General features: G+C 59.9%; 1 protein-coding gene and 1 long non-coding RNA gene across 2 annotated transcripts; both read left to right on the plus strand.

Moving 5' to 3' along the window:
* Window positions 1-504: 504 nt before the first annotated feature.
* Window positions 505-4,243, plus strand: LOC128793472 (uncharacterized). The gene is made up of 3 exons (XR_008432815.1): window positions 505-1,013; window positions 2,427-2,515; window positions 3,859-4,243. It is a non-coding gene; the product is annotated as an uncharacterized LOC128793472 (long non-coding RNA).
* A 2,815-nt stretch (window positions 4,244-7,058) lies between these two features.
* GINS2 (GINS complex subunit 2) lies at window positions 7,059-12,691 on the plus strand. Its single transcript, XM_053952801.1, has 5 exons — window positions 7,059-7,294; window positions 7,968-8,082; window positions 8,732-8,831; window positions 9,866-9,992; window positions 10,441-12,691. Exons 1-5 carry the CDS (start codon window positions 7,205-7,207, stop codon window positions 10,564-10,566), a joined length of 558 nt encoding a protein of 185 aa, XP_053808776.1. The 5' UTR covers window positions 7,059-7,204; the 3' UTR covers window positions 10,567-12,691.
* Window positions 12,692-14,493: the final 1,802 nt, after the last annotated feature.

The following is a 14,493-nucleotide window of genomic DNA, read 5'->3' on the forward strand; positions in this document are numbered from 1 at the left end:
TCGGGAAGGAAATCAGCTCTTCCCAGATTTCTGATTTTCATCAGACATGGCAGGACCAAACCAGCAGAAAGTGGAGCAAAACCACCCGTTTGCTCTCCCTGCTGCCCTTCATGCCCACCCCAGCCGGGCTCTGATCCCATCGGAGACCTCCCAAACCCCTGGGATCAGCTCTCTCCCGATCCCGGGGTGAAGTTCCAAGCTTTCCTTCCCTTCCCCTCCCTGCCTCCCGCGGCCGGGGGTGTTTAATGTGCGGCCGGCGTTCCCTGCGTTTGAACCGCTGCTTTTCACTCCGCCTGAAAAGGAGCCGGCGCGGGGCCTCGCCTCTTAATTGCGGAGGAGGGGGAACGTGGAAAAGCCTCTGGAAAAGCTTCTCCTGCTAATGGTAATGCAGGAGAAGGCGGCTGCTCCGGAGGCACAGCCTCCTCCCGGGCATCCTGCCGACCCGGAGCACTCATGCGGGGAATGGTGAGGAAGCCGCTGGTGCCCTTCCCGCTGCCAGGCTGGCTTTGGGGCTGGGAAGGGGAAAAGATCCTTCCTGGAAGCTGGCGAAGGTGGAGGTGCTCCCAGAGGTTGATGCCTCTTGACACCAGGACCTCAGGGATGCCGATGGGTTGGGTGCGGACACTCACTGGCCCTTTCGGGGCACTTGGTAGCCCTCAGGCTGATTGTACGATGTTGGATGCCCGCGGGCTTTGCCGGCAGCCCAGGGCACTCCTTCCCCTCTCTGTCTCTCGGCTCTCGACTGCCTTGTGCAGCGGGGTGAGAGTAAAGCAGCGTTTCCTCATCACCCAAGGGCTTTGCCGGGCACGGATGGGCTCGTAGTGGGGGCTGGATGGGAGGAGCCGGGGCTCCGCTAACCTCATTAACCAGGATCCCAACCAGCCTCGCCAAACCCAAAGCCGGCCGGCTGCCACCTCCTGAGGGCACCCCCGTGCCAGCCTCCGGCGCCCAGGAGCAGCCGGCTGCGCTGGGAGGTGGCATGCGACCGCGGGCATCGCCCCTCCGGGCACCGGGTAAGTGCCACCCCCTCGGAGCCCCGGCTTTGTCCCTTCTTCCCCTTCCCGGTGCAGCCTCTGAGTGTCCCCCCTGCCCGGGCGGCTCGGTCCCCGCTCCAGTGACGCCTGCGATGAGTGTCTGGGGCTTTTTGGAGCGTGAACTCGTCGGGATGCAAACATTTCTAAACATTTCTCTGGCCTGGTGCTGGCACACGGGAGAGGAGTTGGGAGCCCCAGCAGCGAGCAGCAGGAATCCCGCTGGAATGCTGACAGGGGGAATTCTCCACCCAAATTCTGGCCCTCGGCCGTGGGGAGGGGGCTGCTGTGTCCTCTGCAAGGGTTTGGCCAACAGGGGGTGATCCCAGAGGATGAGATCCCAGAGGATGGGATCCCAGAGGATCAGATCCCAGAGGATCAGATCCCAGAGGACACCCCCTGTGCACAGAGCTGGGTGTCCCCAGCGTGACCCTCCTCTGTCCCCAACTGGTGTGAGCCACCGGCAGGTGCCAAAACCCACAGGATTTGCCACAGAACAGATTTCTTGGTATTTGGGCAGCCTCCAGCAGAGCTGCAAAGTGAGGTCCTGGGGAGGACTCCACTCCCCAGCCCTGAGGGGGGGTCACAGCTCAGGCTGCACCCGGGGAACTGATAAAAATACAGAACTAAAAGCAGAGGTAGCGAATTTTCACTTCCCCTTGCTGGCTGCTGCTGACCCACCTCAGGGCTTTTTGTAAAGGCAGAGGTCAGGCAGGGGAGCAGAGGCTTTCCTTGGCTCTCTGTGTGGCCCAGAGCTTGGAAGAGCCAAATGAGTCAGTGACCCTCATCCCAATAAGCTTTTCCCAGCAGCTGTGGGAGGAGGGGTGAAGATTTCCCAATAAAGGGACGTTTTTTCTGCAGAAAAATTGTCAGCATCTTGAAAAAAATGATGTCCCCCAGTGGGAATTATCCATCCAAAAAGCTCTGGGGACATCAGGGATGCCGAAGAGGAGCAGGATGATGTGAATTCCAGCAGTGCATCCCGGCAGCTGCTCCGGAGGGAGGCAGCCCTGGGATCATCCCTCTGTTTCCTGTGCGTGGACTCGGGGTTTTCTCTGCAAGAACCAACCTGAAACCAACCCAGTTCCTCCTGCTCCCAACCTTCTCATCCTGAAATAACGCAGCCCAGACCCCAGGAGTGGAGAAGCTTGGAGATGGGACCACTCACCCAGCACCAGGCTCCTTCTCCACCCTCCCAAAAAGTTCTTCCTGGACCTCCTGGGCCCAGGTTGAGTCACTGACGTGCCGTGACATCACTCGTGGTTTTGCGAGCGAGCAGCCGCGTTTCCTGTGGCTCCTGGTAGACACAGACACGCAGGGAGAGATGTGAGCTTGCAGCTCCTGCTCCTTCCTCCCCCAGGATCGCTTCCCTCAGGCCTCTCCTCTCTTCCCCAGCGCCAGCAGCGAGGGCCGGCGGCGGAGCTGGAGAGCTGGATCCCGCTGAGAGGATGAAAACATGGGGCTCAAGTTTTCCTGCCTGAAAGGTGAGTTTGGGATGGGGCTTTGGGGTGGTGCTGCTCCCTGAGGGCACCTGAGGGATGGTTGTTCCCGGAGGAGATCTAAGTGTGGGCGGGAGCGGTGTGCTGGAATTTCTGAAGTCCCACGGGTGACCTGTTGCACCTGGATCACCCCAAAGAGGATTTTCCCAGCTTTGTTTTTCCCAGCCCCGTGCTTGTCCTACACCTTTTGCTCTGGAGAATCCACGGGTTAAGGGCAGCCCTCAAGAAATCAGGTGGGTTTCCTTGGAGGCAGGCAAGGGCTGCTCGGGGACACGTGGGTGGGATGCAGGGCTCAGCCCAGAGCCTGGGTCCCAGCTCCCGGCCTCCAGGCTGGCCCCAATCATCCCTCACTGCTCCACTCTCCCCAGGGATGCTCCAACCAGGAGCTCCTTCCCCAACTTGAATTTTCTTAATGGATTTAGGCTGGGAATGGCGTCAGGGATGTCTGCACAGGGGCAGAGTGGGAGCTTTTAGTGCTGCTGGCCTCGCAGGGCGAAGGCTGGATATGGCATCTCCCATTAGCTCTGCATCCCTCTGACTCCTGCTAATCGTCCTTGGGGTCGTTAGGGATGGGGCTTAATGAGGATCCCTCTCCAGGATGCAGGGCTGCCTCTTCCCTGGCTTTTCCCAAGCCCAAATTCTGTGGGATTCTGGTTGTGGTGGGCGCAGAGTTGGATGCATCAGCCAAAGAATGAGCTCTGCCCCCTCTCCGCATCAGGGATGTTGGGAGGGAGTGGCTGGGGGGATTTGGGGTCTCACAACCCCCCCTGTCCAACAAGGGATAACTGAAGAGGGGAAGCAAGCAGCCAGGGAATGCCAATCCTGCCCCAAATCCAGGACAGAGCCTCAAAATGTTCCCCCATGCTTCCAGACCCCTCTGATGAGCTTGGAGTCTGGAATAAAAGGAAAGACCCTCCCCCTTTTCCAGCTCCCTTACATAAGGCAGGGCTTTATCCTTAATTAAAAAGAGATTAAAAATATCAGTGTCTGTCCCCTCCGGGCATTTTCTTGCTTGGGAAGAGCTGAAACCTCCCTGGATGCCGCCTGTGCCGCACGGGGCTTTTCTCCTGATTAAAAAAGCAGATTAAAGCGATCTGCTCCCCTCAGGGGGGGTGGGCTGGGCAGGTGGTCGAGGAAGGGGGGAGAGGATCCACCTCTGAAACCCCCCGAAAATCCAAGGTGGATCCAGGGGAGGAGACGTGAGGTTGCTGTGGGTTCTCCAGTGGCTCGTCACGGGTTGACACCGAGGAGGGGCGGGGAGCTGGGGGATGCTGCAGCCCCGTGCCTGATCTCCTCCTATCCCCCTTTTATCCCCCAAATTTCCCCAGGCTTGAAGATGTGCGTGAGCAGCGGGAACGGCAGCGACGGGACCCCGACGGGACAGAAGCACCTGCACGTGCCCTCCATCATCGTCACACCCCCCACGCCCACGGGGACCACGCTGTCCCGCGAGGGCCGGCGCGGGGAGGGCCCCTCACCCTGCAGCCCGTGCTGAGAGGGGACACGGGGGACACCCAGCCCGGCAGGACCTGTCCCCGCTCCGTCGGGATGGAGCCGCAGCCCCCGGGGGCACGGCTGGGCCGGATGCAGCTGCCAGGGACACGCGGGGCACCCACGCGGGTGGGTTTGGACGCCAGGGACTGGGGTTTGTCCCTTTTCCTAACAGCACCGGCGAGGGGGATCCCCCCACGGTGAATAAAACCCGCACCCCCAGTTTGGCTGTTGTCAGCACACGGGGGGGGGGGGATTGGGTTGTGCGCCCCAAAACACGCCGGCACCACCCTCCCGGAGCCACCCTTGTGCCCGTGGGGGGCCAAAAGTGGGGCCCCCGCCTCTCCACGGGGGATTGAAGAATCCATTTCGGCAAACAGCAGCGGGAGAATGAACTCGGCGTCGTCACCCGCGTGCCGCCGGATCGGCCGCATCCCGGGAGGGAGCCGGGGGCGAAGCTTCCCGGGGAGCGGCGGCACCCGGAGCCGGCGGGAGAGGCGGGAGTGTGAAAGCAGATGGAAATTTAATTTTTTAATGACAGCAGCAGATGGCAAAAGACACGCGAGGGGAGGCGCGGCGCTGGGGGGAGACGTTCCTGGAGCGCCCAGCACGTGCCGGCGGCACCAGGGGCTGCTCCGGGAACGGGGGCTCGGGGACCCTCCTCGTGCCACCCGTGGTGGGGGTGGGTTGGGGGGTCCCCAAGGCTTGGCTCCCAGCCCAGGCTGGGGGTTACGCTCAGCCCAAGGGTCGTGGTTGCTCCATGGGTGGGCCCAGGGCTGAGCCCGAGGTGGTTTGGGAGAGGGACTGGGGAGAAGTGGATTTGTCTGGTGGGGTCCCATGGGGACTTGCAAATGGGATGCAGCTCCCCCCAAATCATCCAGAAACCACCTGAGCTGGGTGTGGGGAGGAGGATGGATGGATGGATGGATGGATGATGGATGGATGGATGGATGATGGATGGATGGATGATGGATGATGGATGGATGGATGGATAATGGATGGATGGATGATGGATGATGGATGGATGATGGATGGATGGATGGATGATGGATGGATGGATGATGGATGGATGCATGGATGGATGATGGATGGATGGATGATGGATGGATGGATGGATGGATGGATGGATGATGGATGGATGATGGATGGATGGATGGATGGATGGATGATGATGGATGGATGATGGATGGATGGATGGATGATGGATGATGGATGGATGATGGATGGATGATGGATGGATGATGGATGGATGGATGGATGGATGGATGGATGGATGGATGGATGGATGGATGATGGAGGCATGGATGGAGGGGTGGAAAGGTGGATGGAAGCATGGATGGGTGAAGGGATGGCTGGCTGGGTGGATGGATGGTGTGTGGATTGAGGAATGGATGGATGGACAGATGGATAGATGGGTGATTAGATGGAAGCACGGATGAGTGATGAAGGAGTGGGTAGGTGGATAGATGGATGGATGGCTGGGTGAATAGCTGAGTGGGTGGATGTGAGGATTGAAGATGGATGGATGGATGGATGGATGGATGGATGGATGGATGGATGGATGATGGATGGATGATGGATGGATGGATGGATGGATGGATGATGGATGGATGGATGGATGGATGGATGGATGATGGATGGATGGATTGATGGATGGATGGATGGATGGATGGATGATGGATGGATGGATTGATGGATGGATGGATGGATGGATGGATGGATGGATGGATGATGGATGGATGATGGATGGATGGATGGGGAACAGAGGAAGGGGACAGGTGAGTGATGGCAGGTGCCTGAGCATGGGTGTCTGAACAGGGGCCACTGAAGAGACAGACAGACGGACGCTGACGCTGGTCTGTGCACAGGACGGCGGCTGCTGGGGCCTGGGCACCGTCCAGGGACAGCCACGCCCAGTCCGTGTCCCCTATCCCGGTCCGTGTCACCCATCCCAATCCGTGTCACCCATCCCAGTCATGTCACCCATCCCAATCCGTGTCCCCTATCCCAGTCGTGTCACCCATCCCAATCCGTGTCACCCATCCCAGTCCATGTCGCCCATCCCAATCCGTGTCACCCATCCCAATCCATGTCACCCATCCCAGTCCATGTTGCCCATCCCAATCCGTGTCACCCATCCCAATCCGTGTCACCCACCCTGGTCCGTGTCACCCATCCCAATCCGTGTCACCCATCCCAGTCATGTCACCCATCCCAATCCGTGTCACCCATCCCAATCCGTGTCACCCATCCCAATCCGTGTCACCCACCCCAGTCCGTGTCACCCATCCCGGTCGTGTCACCCATCCCAATCCGTGTCACCCATCCCAATCCGTGTCACCCACCCTGGTCCGTGTCACCCATCCCAATCCGTGTCACCCATCCCGGTCAGTGTCCCCTATCCCAATCCGTGTCACCCACCCCAATCCGTGTCACCCATCCCAATCCGTGTCACCCACCCCAATCCGTGTCACCCATCCCAATCCGTGTCACCCATCCCAATCCGTGTCACCCCTCCCAATCCGTGTCACCCATCCCAATCCGTGTCACCCATCCCAATCCGTGTCACCCACCCCGGTCCGTGTCACCCATCCCAATCCGTGTCACCCACCCCGGTCCGTGTCACCCATCCCAGCCCGGCGGTCGCGGGACCCGCGCGCGTTCCCGCGGGGGCGCTGCCTCTCTCGGCCGCCAGGGGGCGGCAGTGGCGGGCGCCGCCGCTCCCGCGGCACCCCGGCAACAAGTGCCGAGCGCTGATTGGCCGAGCGCCAGCGGGGAGCGCCGCGATTGGTCCCCGCGCCCCATCCGGACCTCCCCCGGCGGGGCAGCGGCCAGAGCGCGCCGCGCGCAGGGCAGCCAATCAGAGAGGCGTGCGCCGCGGCGACAGAAGGGGACAGCCAATCAGCGTGCGCCGCGCCGCGCCAGGCCCCGCCTTTCCCCGAAGACCGCGAAAACGCGCAGGGAGGCGGGAGAGGGGGGCGGTGGGCGGGGCCTGGGGGCTGCGCGGCCAATAGGGAGCGAGGGCGGGCGAGGGCGATCCCGGCCCGATCCCGGTTCGATCCCGGCCCGATCCCGGTTCGATCCCGGTTCGATCCCGGCCCGATCCCGGTTCGATCCCGGCGCGATCCCGGCCCGATCCCGGTTGGATCCCGGCCCGGTCCCGGCCCGGCTCCCCCCGGGTCCATGGAGCCGGCCGAGGTGGAGTTCCTGGCCGAGAAGGAGCTGGTGACGATCGTGCCCAACTTCAGCCTGGACCGGATTCACCTCATCGGGGTCGGCGGGGCCGGGGCCCGCGCCGGGCTGAGGGGGCTGGAAGGGGCCTGGGGCCTTGGGGACACGGCCTGGGGTGACCGAGAGCGGGTCTGGGGGGGCTTATGGGGCAGGGCAGGCTCTGGGTGGGTGTTGGAAATTATGTCTGGGGAATGGGGTTTAAGGGATTGGGTTCGGGATGGGTCTGGGGTGTGCGGGGACAGGGGGAGGAGATGGGGGATGGGTTTGGGATGGAGGGGTGAAGGAATTCGGGAATGGCGGGCAGAGGGGGGACGGGGATGGGAGAAGAGGCAGCGCGGCCCCCAGGAGGTTGGGGAGGGGGCTGCGCTGTCCCCCACGCACATCTCTGGGGCTTTGTGCAGCCCCTGAGCCCTGGCTGGGAGCGTCCGGCTGTCCTGGGCGCTGGCCAGAACCTGGGGAGCCTCTGGGAGCTGCGTGTCCAGGGAGATGGGATTTGCAGCTCCTGTGAAACACCTTGGAATAAAAGGAAACGTTGTTCTCCAGGGAGATGAGGGAAAGTCTGAGAGCAAGAAGTGAGAGGAGGAAATGCAGGATCAAATGTTTCATCCAGGCTTTTCCAAATCCTCTGGAAACTCTCACCACGTTAGCAGACAGGCTCTGTGCAGTCCAAGCCCCGGTTGTTGCCCGCCTCTCTCACCCTTAATTTGTTTTCCAGGGGGATCTGGGTCCCTTCAATCCTGGCTTGCCAGTGGAAGTGCCCGTGTGGTTGGCCATTAATCTGAAGCAGAGGCAGAAGTGTCGGCTCATTCCCCCGGAATGGATGGATGTTGGTGAGGATGGAGGCTCTGGCTTCAGCTCTGGCCTTCAGTGGGTGCAGCAGAAACATGGAATTAAAAATAATCCTTTTTTCAGCATTAGTGGGGAGCTTAATTCAAAAGCACAAAGCAGCTGGGAGAGAAGGATCTCATGTCCCACCACTGGAATTCTTTATTTACTCTGAGGGTGGTGAGGCTTGTTCAGAAGAAGCTTTAGGGACTTTGGGTCACAGAATCTCAGATTTTTTTAGGTTGCAAAAGCCCTCCAACCTCACCAAGTCCAGCTTGTGCCCATCTTGTCACCAGCCCCGAGCACTGAGTGCCACCACCAGTCCAGGGATGGGACTCCAAACCTCCCTGGGCAGCCCCTTCCAGTGTTTAACCACCCTTTCAGTCCAGGAATTCCTTCTGATGTCCAACCTGAACCTCCCGTGGCAAAACCTGAGGCTGTTTCCTCTCATCCTGTCACTAATTCTTGGGAAAATCCCCGTCAGGAGGGAGACCTCGGAGGCATCCGTGTCCCTTGTGTGCCTCCTCGCAGGAGCCTTTTCCTGGAGGCTTGGACACTGAGCTGATCCTACAGAAACAACGTGGGTTTTTCCTGGGGAGGGGGGGGGAAAAAAAGAAACCACACAAAAGCTGAGCATCCCTGGTTGTGTTTTAGGGAAGCTGGAGGAAATCCGGGATCAGGAGCGGAAAGAGGACACCTTCACTCCCATGCCCAGTCCCTACTACATGGAGCTCACCAAGCTGCTGCTGAACTAGTGAGTAGGAGCTCAGCTGGGCCATTTTCCACCCCGCTTGGTGTGAGCACGGACGATTTTTCAAGCTTTGCTTGGCAGCAGCCCCGCAGGGCGGTGGGGAAAAGGGACGAGTTGAGGGAGGGTTTATCCCTCAGCCTGCCAAGATTTCGCAGCAGCACTCCCCTCACGGTAACTCTGCCTCTCAGGAGCTTGGGGGTGGCTCCTTCCCCCGGCCTCACAATTGGGGCTGTGCTGCTTTATTGAGCAGCGGCTCGGCGTGGAGGCCTGGAGGAGCCGCAGCACGTTCCACGGCTGCAATCTGTTCAGCAGCCTCCAGGCTTCTTCCTTGGCTCTCCTTCAGGAGGAAAGCTCCTCTTCCCTCAGCCTGGGAAGCAGGAGGCCGGGGATATTCCGAGCCTGAGCTCCTGCCTGCTGAGGCATTTCACTTGTGAAATGTGCTGGCTGGTATTTGCCTCAGCAAGGGCTCTGCTGACTTTTTAAGCCCTCGATTAAGCAGGGTGGGCACTCCAGCTCTGGCTTTTCCCTCTGGAGAGGAGGCTCCTGGCGTGCTGCTCCTTCCCAGCTCGCTCCAGCAGCCCTGACAGCTCTGTCCGTGCGCATCCATCGCGTCTCCCAGCTCCTTATGGCAGCGCTGAATGGCCTCAGCAGGGTGGTGTGGCACATCCCATCCACCCTTCCAGCTTAACTCTCCCCGATGGAGCCCTGAGCTGGGGATTTCATCCTGCCTGAGCCCTTGGATTCCCCAGCTGGCCGCGACTTTGGCGGGGTTTGGGGCCCTCTGTGCGCCTCGTACCAGCTGGGCAATTAAAGAGCAGAAGGATTCTAGTGACAACCAGCTGCTGCATTGGAGCTGAGAAAGAAACCATCCCAGAAATCCCAGCAGGACAAGGAGCAGAGGGGATTTTAGTGCGGGGTCGCAGGTTTTCAGCCAACTGTCCCGGGTGGGTGTCACCACCCGGTGACAGCAGCCCTCGGTGACACCACACACCCCCTCAGAGCCTGCTCTGACCCTGCCTTCCCTTTCCCTGTGCCAGTGCCTCTGACAACATCCCCAGGGCGGACGAGATCCGGACGCTGGTGAAGGACACGTGGGACACGCGCATGGCCAAGCTGCGCCTGTCCGCCGACAGCTTCGTGCGGCAGCAGGAGGCTCACGCCAAGGTGTGCCAGGAGCTCAGCCCAGGAGGGACCCGGGGCTGCTGGGGGACGGGGCATGAGCTGCTGGGGGAAGGCTGCCCTGGGGCGTGCTGGTCCTGGCTTGTGTGTCACTGAGGAGCTGGGGCTGTGTGCGGAACCTCGTGGGCCAGGGGCAGCTCCCTGCGCCTTGTGGGAAGCAGAGGAGTCGTGGAGTGGTTTGGGGTGGCTCTTGAAGATCTCCTTCCACCCCCTTGCGCACCTTCCACTAGGCCAGGCAGCTGCAAGCCCCGTCCAGCTTTGTCCTTGAACACTTCCAGCCATGGGGAACGCTCTTGAAATGGTGCTCGGGTGCTTCTCTTGCCCAGGGCTGGCAGCTGGGTCAGTCCCTTGGGGTGTCAGCAAAGGGAGCTGTGGGCTGTGAGCTGCTTCCCGAGTGCCTTGTCTTCCCAGATCCTGTTATTTCCCCTTTTAGCTGGATAACTTAACCCTGATGGAGATCAACAGCACCGGGACTTTCCTTACCCAAGCCTTGGATCACATGTACAAGCTCCGGACTAACCTCCAGCCTGGCGAGAGCTCCCACTCCCAGGATTTCTGACGGGGAGCTGGGAAGGAGCCGCAGCTCCTGGGCAGCTCCCACCTCCCTGCAGGGACCTCCCAGCCCTCAAATCTCCCCTCAGGGCTGGCTGGGAATTGCCCTGGAGCTGCTGGAGCACCCCCAGAGCCTCGGTGCAGGCCCCTCCGCCACCCCCGGGGGGTTTTTTGCCCTCCCTCCCCCTGGGGTTTTTATTCTCCCCCCTGGGGTTGTCCCCATCCCCCCTTGGGCACTTTTGTCCCCCCCTCCATTTTTGTCACCCCCCAAGACCCAACACCCACCTCCCCCAGAACACAACCTGTCCATGTCCCCTCCCCACCCCACAGGGACATCTCGGTGTCACCTCCCACCCCCGGGGGTCCCACCCTCCTGTCCCTCCCCCCCTCCCCTATTTACAGCTCTGGGATGTGGCACTGAGGGTGACACAGGACACGGGGTGAGCCTGGGGACATCAGCTCTGTGTCACTCTGTCCTGTCCGTGTGTCCTCCCCCTTGGAGTCACCGTGCCCTGTCCTTGTCCCCGTCCAGGTGCCCCCCCAGTGTCCCAGCTTGGTGCCACCACGTCCCCTCACCTGTGGCACAACTCGTGTGACCACGTCCTGCCCATGAAACACTCCCTGTGTCCCCTGGCATGGTGGCACTTGTCCCCTGTCTGTGGCACAGTCCCTGTGTGGCTCACTGTCTGTGTGTCCCCATGTCCTTACAGGGCACCAACATTGTCCAGCTGTCCCCACCACGGTGTCCCCTTAGGGCATGAAGATGCCCCAGCTGTCCTTGTGTCCCCAAGTCCTGGTGCCACTGTCCCCATGTCCCCTTGGACACAGAGGGCAGTGCCACTGTCCTCGTGTCCCCTGGGTGGGCAGTGCCACTGTCCCCATGTCCCCTGGGCAGGCAGTGCCACTGTCCCCTCATCCCCTGGGGTACGAAGAGTGGGCAGTGCCACTGTCCTCATGTCCCCTGGGGCAGTGCCACTGTCCCCATGTCCCCTTGGACACAAAGAGGGCAGTGCCACTGTCCCCTGGGGCACAAAGAGCAGGTGGTGCCACTGTCCCCATGTCCCCTTGGACACAAAGAGAGGGCAGTGCCACTGTCCTCATGTCCCCTGGGTAGGCAGTGCCACTGTCCTTATGTCCCCTGGGTGGGCAGTGCCACTGTCCCCTGGGTAGGCAGTGCCACTGTCCCCATGTCCCCTGGGTGGGCAGTGCCACTGTCCCCTGGGTGGGCAGTGCCACTGTCCCCATGTCCCCTGGGTGGGCAGTGCCACTGTCCTCATGTCCCCTGGGTGGGCAGTGCCACTGTCCTCATGTCCCCTGGGTGGGCAGTGCCACTGTCCCCATGTCCCTCGGGTTGGCAGTGCCTCTGTGCCCATGTCTCCTGGGTGGGCAGTGCCACTGTCCCCATGTCCCCTGGGGCACAAACAGCAGGCAATGCCACTGTCCCCATGTCCCCTGGGGCACGAAGAGCGAGCACTGCCACTGTCCCCATGTCCCTTGGGGCAGTGCCACTGTCCCCATGTCCCCTGGGGCACAAAGAGCGAGCAGTGCCACTGTCCCCATGTCCCCTGGGGCACAAACTGCAGGCAGTGCCACTGTCCCCACGTCCCCTGGGGCACGAAGAGCGAGCAGTGCCACTGTCGCCATGTCCCCTGGGGCAGTGCCACTCTCCCCTCGGGACGCCGGCCCGGGGTGGCTGTGCCGGTGCTCGGTGAGGTCGCAGCTCCCGGAGCCGCTCTTGCCGCAGTGGCCGCGGCTTCTCCCCGGTGACTCTGGGCGGATCTCTGGGCTTGTACTTCAGCGAGGGAACTTCTGAGGGCAGCACAGGCCACACACTGCCTTGAAAGCCATAAATTTCGAGGCGGTGCTTCCATGGATTTTCTCAGAGCCTTGGGGAAAAAAAAAAAAAAATGAAAGGAAGATGTGCCGGCAATGAGGTGTCTGCTGGGGAGATCAGCTGGGAAGCAGATCCATCTGCTCTTTGGAGGACAAAAGAAAATGGTTTTCCCTCTCAGATACCAGGCTGTGGGGAAATACCAGAATACCAACCTTCTTTATTTTTGTAATATTTGGGGTTTTAAGCTGAAACTGTCTGTAAAAAGAAAAACGATAATAAAATAATTGCAGCTGAAGAACGGCATCAGATAAATCCTGGGCTGTGTCACAAACAATGCTTGGAAAATCCTGCAGCTCCCCTTTGGCTCCGGCCCCATTTCCCTGCGGCAGAGCGACAGGCAGGGGTGGGATCCAGGGCAGGATCCAGGCAGGATTCAGGGCAGGATCCAAGCAGGACCTAGGGCAGGATTCAGGGCAGGATTCAGGCAGGATCTGGGGCAGGATCCAGGCGGGATCCAGAGCAGGATCCAGGCAGGATCTAGGCAGGATCTAGGGCAGAATTCAGGCAGGATCCAGGCGGGATCCAGAGCAGGATCCAGGCAGGATCTAGGGTAGGATCCAGAGCAGGATCTAGGGCAGGATTCAGGGCAGGATCCAAGCAGGACCCAGGGCAGGATCCAAGCAGGACCCAGGGCAGGATCTAGGGCAGAATTCAGGCAGGATTCAGGGCAGGATCTAGGCAGGATTCAGGGCAGGATCTAGGCAGGATTCAGGTCAGAATTCAGGCAGGATCCAGACAGGATTCAGGGCAGAATTCAGGCAGGATCCAGACAGGATCTAGGCAGGATTCAGGCGGGATCTAGGCAGGATTCAGGTGGGATCTAGGCAGGATTCAGGGCAGGATTCAGGGAGGATCCAGACAGGATTCAGGAGGGATCTAGGCAGGATCTAGGACAGAATTCAGGCAGGATTCAGGGCAGGATCTAGGGCAGGATTCAGGCAGGATCTAGGGCAGGATTCAGGCAGGATCTAGGGCAGAATTCAGGCAGGATCTAGGGCAGGATTCAGGCAGGATCTAGGGCAGGATTCAGGAGGGATCTAGGCAGGATCCAGGCAGGATCCAGGCAGGATCTAGGCAGGATCCAGGCAGGATCTAGGGCAGAATTCAGGCAGGATCTAGGGCAGGATTCAGGCAGGATCTAGGGCAGAACTCAGGCAGGATCTAGGGCAGAATTCAGGCAGGATCTAGGGCAGGATTCAGGCAGGATCTAGGCAGGATCCAGGCAGGATCTAGGGCAGGATTCAGGCAGGTCCAGGCAGGATCTAGCAGGATCCAGGCCGGCTCTGGCCGGAGCAGGGCTGTGCTGATGATTATTCCTGTGCTATGATTATTCCTGGTGCCCGAGGGTGCCAGGCTGCCAGCGCTGCCCTTCCCCGAGCATCTGGGCCAGGCTCCCGCTGCCATCTGTGCCCGCCTGCCCGGGCTGTGCCCCGAAGGGCTGGCACCGCGGGGAGGATGGCAGGAATGACGGCAGGAGCTGCCAGGGAATGCTCGGAGCGTTCCCAAGGGAGAAAGGATTCCTTGCCATCGTTGTGGAAGAGTTTATTTTGGGTTTTTTTGGGGGGGATGTTTTCAGGAATTACAGCAATATATTCATAAATACCTAATTACTACATTCAACAGATAATATATTACATTACAATTAATTCCAACAAGGTACACTTTGAACATGTTTAGGGTTGGGTTTTTCTCTTTTTTTTTTGTTTTTTTTTTTTGTTTGTTTTTTGTTTTTTGTTTTTTTTTTTGTTTTTTGTTTTTTTTTTTGTTTTGTTTTGTTTTGTTTTTTTGGGGGGGGGGGGGTTGGTTTTTTTTTTTTGGTTTTCTTTCACAGCATCCAACCTCTCCCCAGCAGGCTCTGCCTTCCTCTCCTTCCTCCCAGCCCTTGCAGGCTCTGGCACAGCTGCTCCAGCAATTCTGCACGGACACAAATGCTCACCACGACCACGGGGCACGGGGAAAACTGGTCCAAAACCCCTGAATCCAGGCTGGTGAGGAGGGAAAGTCGGCACAGGAGCTGCTACAAAGCGAGGCTGCATCCCA

The sequence above is a fragment of the Vidua chalybeata genome, chromosome 11 (assembly GCF_026979565.1).
Source record: "Vidua chalybeata isolate OUT-0048 chromosome 11, bVidCha1 merged haplotype, whole genome shotgun sequence".
Lineage (NCBI taxonomy): Eukaryota > Metazoa > Chordata > Aves > Passeriformes > Viduidae > Vidua > Vidua chalybeata.